General features: G+C 42.9%; 1 protein-coding gene across 1 annotated transcript; it reads right to left on the bottom strand.

Annotated features, from left to right (window-relative positions):
• Positions 1-1621: 1621 nt before the first annotated feature.
• Positions 1622-2580, bottom strand: LOC136461374 (protein FAR1-RELATED SEQUENCE 5-like). The gene is made up of 2 exons (XM_066460694.1): positions 1703-2580; positions 1622-1658 (listed from the first exon to the last, which is right to left on the bottom strand). Exons 1-2 carry the CDS (start codon positions 2578-2580, stop codon positions 1622-1624), a joined length of 915 nt encoding a protein of 304 aa, XP_066316791.1.
• Between the last annotated feature and the right edge of the window lie 5509 nt (positions 2581-8089).

Here is an 8089-nt window from a genome sequence, read left to right as displayed (position 1 = left end):
AGAACATGCCATTGCTCAAGCAGAGGGTCGCCTTTCTTGATATTGCTAGGATTTGTGAACTCTTTGTGTGAGTGATTGAAATATTTATGTGTTGATAATTTTAGTTGTGAAGCGTGATGGTAATTTTCATAACAAGGATGACTCAAAAGTTGTTATTTTTTTGCAGCTTGCAACAAAAAAGAAAAATGACAATCCAATTAAAACCATGGATGAAGCATATGGCAGGTATGTATGTCTGCACCAAGTTCTCTTAGCAGTAGCAGTAGCTGTAGGACACTGCATATGTAAACCAAACAACTTAAATATTCAGTTATGTAATTGCAGTTTGATATAATATAAATTGCCAGTGTAGGGCACTGCAATTTTAGTTATGAGCACGTGCAATCCATATTTTATCAAGTTGCGGCCCAGTAGTCTCTTCCAGTAGCCTCAGATAGATATATTTCATTGTAGGTCTAAAGATATAATAGTACTGAATTTACAATTGCTCTATTACTAATAAATTACATAAATTATTTGACCACTGTAGTTGCAGCTATTAGCATTCCATCTCTTGTTTTTGGTTTTCTCAATTCTTGACTTTCCCCTTCTTTGCTTTGCTTGCTGCACTTGCACTGCTACTATTTATTGGTGTTGTCAACATCTCCTGCATGATAATATCAACAACATTAGATGAATATACATATGAAGAAGTGACATCTGTTGTTGTAGTGCTAACATTTACTTTTTGCCTATGTTTCTCTGTGTTACCTGATTTCCTTTTCTTTGTTTTTTAGGCACAGGAGGAAGATGCTTTTTTTGGCATGTCTTGATGTTATGCCCTCCTTCACGACAGTGTGTACAGGTAAAGTTGCTTTTTGCTTTGCTTCTGATGTCCTCAACTATTCCTATTTGCCTGGTCACTTTCTTGGGCCTTCCTCTTTTCTGAGCATTATTAGGGTCTTGCAAAAGCATTGTATCACTTTCTTGAGCTGATTCTATTTGAGGTAGTCTGACTGCATCATTAGCATCTTGCAAAACATTAGTACCACTTTGTTGAACAGATTGTGATTGTTGCAGTCTGACTTCATCTGCTGGTTCATTGAGTTTTCTTTGCATTCGCTCGGCTTCTTCTAGAACATAGTTGAATGTTTCCATTGTTCTTGATCCATCTGAAGCAATATTGCTCAACTTGTTTGACAATATGTTGTGCCTCAATGGCCTGCTCTTCTCAATCTCTATTTCTGGTATAGTATTCTGCCTTGTCAACTGTTTCCTCTCTTTAGCTCTCCATCTTTCAATGAAATAACTGTCATCTAGCTGAGATATATTTAGGTTTGTGAGCACCTTGATGATATGGCAGCATATTATACCATCTTTTTCAAATTTGCAACACAGACATCTGTAGTTTTTCTGTGTCAAGTCTACTGTCACAATATATCTCCTTGTTCTGAACTCAAACTGCCTATGGTACTCTGATTTTAACACTGCATAAACTTGATCTTTCTGGAGTTCTTGAGCCTCATATTTTGTTGCCAATATGAGCTCCTTTTGAAACTTGAAGAATATCTTTCTGTTGTACAGCCTTGCAGCCTGCCTTTCGAACTCATATGCCGTACTCAACCAAGGCATTGATCTGGTTTCAAAGTCCTGTTCTGCTCGATTCTTTTCTGTTGTATCTGAAATTCTTTGGAACTCATTCATAAATCTCATAATACTATACCTTGGTGTGACATCCAGTTTGAATAATGCATTTGTGCCTTCACTTCTCGCTGTAGAGTTGATGAAAGGGAAGAAATGCTTCTTGAAGTAACATGGAACAAAATTTTCCCTATTAAGCCACATGTCATCAAGGTATCTGAAGCCACCGACATCATATGTTTGTGGTAACTTCTTGTACAAGTACTCAAACTCTGTTTCGGTCAATGAGTTCCTAAGAATGTCAAAGAGATCGTCATGCAGGTTCTTGTTCCTTTCCAATGAAAATATCCTGCCACCTTTCTCCTGAGCTTTCTTCACAATGTGGAAGAAGCAGTTCCGATGAATAGTGTCCGGTAGAACGTTTCTGATAGCAGCCTTCATTGCTAGGTCCTGGTCAGTGATTATAGTTTTAGGGTGCTTTCCTCCCATACAAGTCAGCATTGTCTGAAACAACCACTCAAAAGTTTCTGTAGTTTCATCCATTATGAAAGCGCAGCCAAACAGGTAATTGTCCCCATGACCTGTAATACCAACAATTGGTGCAAACTTGAGGGAGTACTTGTTCGTGTTGTAGGTTGTATCAAAACTGATGCAATCTCCAAATTCCTCATAGTACCTTCTGCTTGTACCATTGGACCAGAAAATGTTTTTCACTTTGTTGTTTTCATCTATGGAAAACTTGTAGAAGAACATTAGGTCCTCAGCCTGTTTCTTAGAGAACCAGTCATACACTTGCTGCATGTCATTATCCGATGTTGCCTTATTTATCTTTGTCTTCTCGCTGCTGATATGTTTCTTGTTGTATGGAGTGACATCGCCTCTTATATAAGATAGGACTGCCATAATCTTCCTATCTGGTAGGTTCACTTTGTTGAATGTTGCAATAAGTTCCTTCTCCATTTCAGTCATCCTAATCTATGAAAATAGTTTATTTTTCTGATCCTTGCTTGCAAACGCATGATTATGCTCAAGATTCAACCTGGTTATTGTCCATTCTCCATTCTGTAGTGTGACAACAAGTTCAGCGGGGCACTCGGTTGGTACAAGCGTATTTGTTTTCCTTTTGTTTGGCACAGGATTAGGTGTTGGTGGTGTAGCAGAAATCTTCTTTTTGTTATTTCTTGCGCTTTGGACTCCAGAAACAGAAATCTTCCTTTTGTTGTTTCTTGTGCTTCGTACTCCTGAAACATCAGTGATATCCTCCTCCTTTCTCTTACCAGACAAGTTACACTTGGATGTGACCCTTGTTACATGGCCATAGTTGTGATCTTTCTTGTCTTGGCACTTGTATGTGTGCCATTTGACCAATGAAAACCCGACTATAAATGCGTAGTCATTGTAGAAACTGTACGCATCTTCTGTTGTTTTGAATTTCATGCCTAGCTGTGGAACATGCCTGCTAGCATGTTCGTGAGACAAACACTCAGCTGCCATAATACTTTGGCTTTCAATCTAAATTGCCCTGAGCTCTTCTTCATCTTGTTCTTCACTTGCTACTAGATGTTGTTTTGTCATGTTGCCCTCTATATCTTGCTCCCCTTCACTGCCTTGTCCATCTTGTCTTTCCTCATGTACCATGTTTTCTTTATTTGCAAACTCTAGTACTGCTTCTGATTCTTCATTTCGCAGGCTGTCTCCATCATCTTGTGGTGGCTCATAGATTCTATTGGTAGCGATGAACATCCGGTTCTGTTTTCACCGGTAAGGAAAAAGGTGTACTGTTAGATATTTCATCTTGTATTGTAGCAAACAAAGTAATTTAGCTGTATATGTAGAGAACAAGTAAATACCTCTAGTGGAAATGGCTCATTGAGTATGTCCATGAAACTTCCTATCATTTCAGATGACAAAAATTCTTCATAATTCTGATTTGAAGATTTAGCCTGAGCTATGACTTGGTTCATAAGGCTTGTATAGCTTGATCCGCCCTGTGATAGTACATAACTTGTTCCTCCTGGTGACATGATCTCCTGCAAATTTTGGGGTTCACCATTACAATAAAATCTTAGTTCTTTTGTTAGTACCCATTTTTTTCAAAAAAATTGTGAAATACGAGTTTTAGGAATCTCACTTCTTGTCTCTGCATTTCTTGTTCTTGTCCATAGCTGCTGTAGTTCACTGGTGGTATTGAGCTCTGCTGTTACAGCATGAGGTCAGTCAAATGCCAAGGAGATAGAGAGGAAGATAAAGTAGTGGAATAACACATTGAAGCAAGACAAAGTAAGTCAAACTTGTAGTGCCTGCTGCATTATTATTATTATATTTTTTGCACAGGGTTTGATGAACTTATATATGTCACACTGACAATATGTGTTATAAGTTGAATTCCTTTTTACCTCATGAGTATTGTTGGCATTTTCAATGTTTGTATGAAACATGTAGCTCTCAGGATTGAATTCCACTTCTCTTTCGGACGCACCCCGCATATGAAGAAGACTATCCTGTCCATAACTGTTGTATTCCAGTAGTGCTGATGAACTATCCTGTTCATTACAAACAAACAAAAAGAAACTCAAATATCAGTAGTTGCAATTAGGAATAGTCTAAATTACAAGTTTGTAGCATTGAAAATGTAGCTTAATATGTAATAACTGCAATTTTTATTTACCTGATTAGTATAATTGGGGTTTACAATGTTTGAATCAAAATTGTAGTAACTTTGAATATTGGCTTCTAAATCTCTCGCTAAAGCACTCTGCATATATTAAGATAAACCGATTAGTGAAAGCAACACTGCCAAAGCACTCTGCATATAATAAGATAAATAAATTTTTCAAACCTGTTCACAATGTATGTTAGCTGTTATCTCTGATAATTGTGTAAGTTCCAGTCCAGTGTCATCACATCCAATACCCATTTCCCTTAAGAAGTCTTCATCTCCTATTTGATGTAGTCGTTCGTTGTGAACCTGCATAAACATGCAACAAACTGTTATTTTTAGGTGTAAGAAGATCTTTTGCATTGCAGTCAGCCAATGGGCAGTGACATTTGTGGTGGTCATCTAAACTTACAACCAAAACAAACAAGCAAAAAAGAAGGGTGTCTGCCTCTATTGCAATTCTGTCATGTGCAAGGAATTCTACAAGCTGATCAATTTGTGATCAAGTTGCCTCTGAGTTCTTTACAAGTTTTCCCAAAATCCTATACAAGTTACCTGTAAATCCTATACTAGTTGTCTCTGAATTCTATACAAGTTGCCCCTAAATTCTATACAAGTTGCCTAGGTTCATAACACATTGTTCTTTTAGTCATCAACCACCATGTAGGCATGGATCCCACTAGATTTGTAAAATCTAAATCGGGTTGACAAGTGTACTTTACTTTGGATAACTATAGACCTATAGCAACAGCAACAAAGAAGACAGAAGCAAGATGGTTACGGTTCAGGTGTTTCAGTGAACTGATGCAATGAGAAAAAGAAGATGAAGGCAAGAAATAGAATAATCTTGCTGGTTAGTACCTTTTTCCTAGGCAGATCATATCCTTTGCCCTTGTTCATCTTCTTGTGTTTTACCTGTGCATTTATTCTCTAATTTTCGCTCCTCTCCACTGTAATTCCTCTTCTAGATCCAGATTGATCGGGGTTTTTCTTTCTTGCTGGAGGGTGTAGTGGCAGAGCTGTAATTTGTGAACTGTTCAATTGGGCCGAATAGCTGTTTTGTGGGCCGAATGAGTAGTTATTTGATATAGCGGGTATCGGATGTTGCACCCGTTAAGGTTTGGCGGGCCCGGTAGCTGCTTTGGTGGTTCATTTGCGGACCCGTTTTGTTGCATGCTACAGAGAAACAACAGAGAACAGATCTGACCCTTAGATGAAGATCCAAGGGCCCTGGACGTCGCCTGAGATGGTTGATATATTTCAGGCGACTGAAATATAGCAACTCCCTATTATAAAATATAAAATTATAATGAGGGCGGCAGGACCAAAATAATACGATCTTTATTGCCCATCGATCGATCAATCAATTATAAATAATCAATTAATTAAGTAATAATTATAGGAAGGGGAGGGCAGGAAAGGCGGCAGGACAATCACGACGCCGGCAGCGCTAGGCTGAATCGGCCATGCCGCAGCCACAGGGCGCAATAATGGCAGGGCTCGTGCCCGTGCCCGTGCCCGTGCACGTGCACGCCTCAGATCATCGTCCATGATCCATCCCCGCCCGCCCAGCTCACACCCAGCGCCCCCCAGCTGCGCAGCCACTCGACGGCGCTTTGCTGGGCTTGGCTGGCCGGCACACGAGCAGCTGCGCGCCTGGAACGGAATAGAAGCTTTTGCTGGGGGCCTGGGGCGTCCAACGGAATGGCCTGGGCCCTAGCGGGCGGCTGGGCGGCATGCCATGTGCGGCCACGGCTGCGTGCGAGCCGGGGAGGTACGCCACGCCACGCCATCAGGCAGGCGGCAGGGCAGCCGCGCGCGTCGCGACACTCTGGCTGGCTCACCGGCCCTCATCACTGGCAGCACGCACCTGCCTGACCAGAAAGGGCCTGCCGCCCGCCGTTGGCTTGGCTTGGATATAATGGACTGGGCAGGGCAGTCGAAGTCCAGAGCCGTTGGCTTCGGAGCAATGGCAAAGCCATACACCCATACGTATTCTGCAAGGAGCTCGAAGAAACAAGTGTGTAGGTCTCGATGATTGCAGGATATCCATGCATGCACTCATCTGCTCTCAACTCTCAATCTCTCATGCATGATGCATGTCCCATCTCACGTGCTCTTGTTGCTGCCCGCGCGATCAATGTCGCTTAGCTTTCCCCTTCCCTTGCCGGTCCCCCATGGTTACTTCACGGCACAACTGCCCAATTGCCGGTGCGCCATTTCCCGCTGTCGCTGCTGCATGCGACGTTGCCACGGCAGCCGCCGGTGGCCGGTGGGCCGTCTCTCCCTCCAGTCCTCCTGTCCTCCAGCTCCAGATAGGCTGGTAGCCTGGTACTCCTGCTTCCGTGACTGTAAAAAGCGCCGTGGTGTGGTACGCCGAGACCGAGACAGTGCAGCAGGGCGACACCGGGATTCTCCCAACCGTTGCTTGCCCTGCCGGCTGCGGCCCTGCATCTGGTTCCGTGGACCATGAGCCAGCCAGCCGCCCAGCCGGCCACGCACGTCAGGCGGACCGGACCGGGCCGAGTATGAACACGTCAAAGCAGGCGCGTCCCCTACCCAGCCCTAATGGTCGGCGCCAACCAATGTGGATGTGGACATCATCAGCTCGTGTGGCTGTCATCAGTTCAATCAGCGTCTTCTTCATTCAGGACGCTAGTACATTATTACGGCGAAAAACAGGAACCAGTGTTTGGGACGCGAGAGGTAATTTAATTAAAAAAACTTGCGTTTATAAAAAAATTCACGTTAAAGGTTTCAGATCCAGGTTTTAGAACGTTATTATCGAGTCGTGTCGCGGAACTTTTGCTGTGTGTCAGCCCGAACTGTTCCAAGATTTTTTTTAATCATGTTCCAAGATTTTTTTTTTTGTTTCAACGAACACTGAAGTGCTCCGAGTAGAAGGGCACATGAATTATGTGTGCTTTTCTAGTCGAGGTCTCGAGGGAAAACTATCAGCGTATATAATCCGTATAAATGCATACATTGTCTATTTGTCTTAGCTGGCTAGAAAAACGGCGGATGCTGATTCTGATGTTTATTAATGCAAGAGAGAAATACTATTATTTTGCTGAAACGGTACGGTTGATAAGTTCAAACGAATAGGGCCAAGGATACTCTGTCCAATTATTACTCCATACAAAACTGAGAATTTTCTTCACCACATGTCCTAGCAATACTGATCATATTGCTTTAGCACACTGGCCTACGAGTTAGTTGGAGCTTTTCCAGTAGCCACTTCCGTTGGATATATTACGGGCTTAACCCGTATAATATTTAATAAATTAAATAAAATTCTATGATACATAATATTAAACGTTGTATGGTTTAATACAATACAGAATTTTGACTGAAAATTGACTCAGCTTATATGATTGGAAATTTTTTATCTTAATTGAGAAGCTGAGAAAAGGACAGGCGTGCCACACGCGCGCGCGTCGCCGCTGACCGGGCCGAGGCCGTGGCAGGCGGGCGGCGAGCGGGCGTGGCCAGTCTTTTGCCACTTAAATCCACATAATCACGGAAGTTTCTCTCCTTGATGGTGGAGGCGAATTGATTGCGCCAGTTACTGTCCCTTCCGCTTTTTGTCTCCTGAGATTCTTCGCTGCCTTTCTCCCTTCCCGTCGCAGCCATATATCCGCAGTCCTCCGTCAGTCCTTTCTTCTCCCGCAACCGCTCCCGAGAGAAACCACATCTCAACAGCCCTCTGGCTTCCCCGTCCCGTACCTCTGCGCGCACGGAGTAGCGGGAGAGTAGGTGACGCCGGAACCCTCGTCCGCTTGAGAACCTTGCACGGGGTGAGTGGCGGTT

This window comes from Miscanthus floridulus, chromosome 6, assembly GCF_019320115.1.
Source record: "Miscanthus floridulus cultivar M001 chromosome 6, ASM1932011v1, whole genome shotgun sequence".
Taxonomy (NCBI): Eukaryota; Viridiplantae; Streptophyta; class Magnoliopsida; order Poales; family Poaceae; genus Miscanthus; species Miscanthus floridulus.
Note: the sequence above shows the minus strand (reverse complement) of the source record. Positions and strands in the feature narration are given on the sequence as shown.

Coding starts and splice junctions, on each gene's coding strand:
- LOC136461374 (XM_066460694.1), bottom strand. CDS start 2,580: ATGGAGAAGGAACTTATTGCAACATTCAACAAAGTGAACCTACCAGAT. Junction 1,659..1,702: donor AAACTGGATGTCACACCAAG/GTATAGTATTAT, acceptor AAAGAATTTCAG/ATACAACAGAAAAGAATCGA.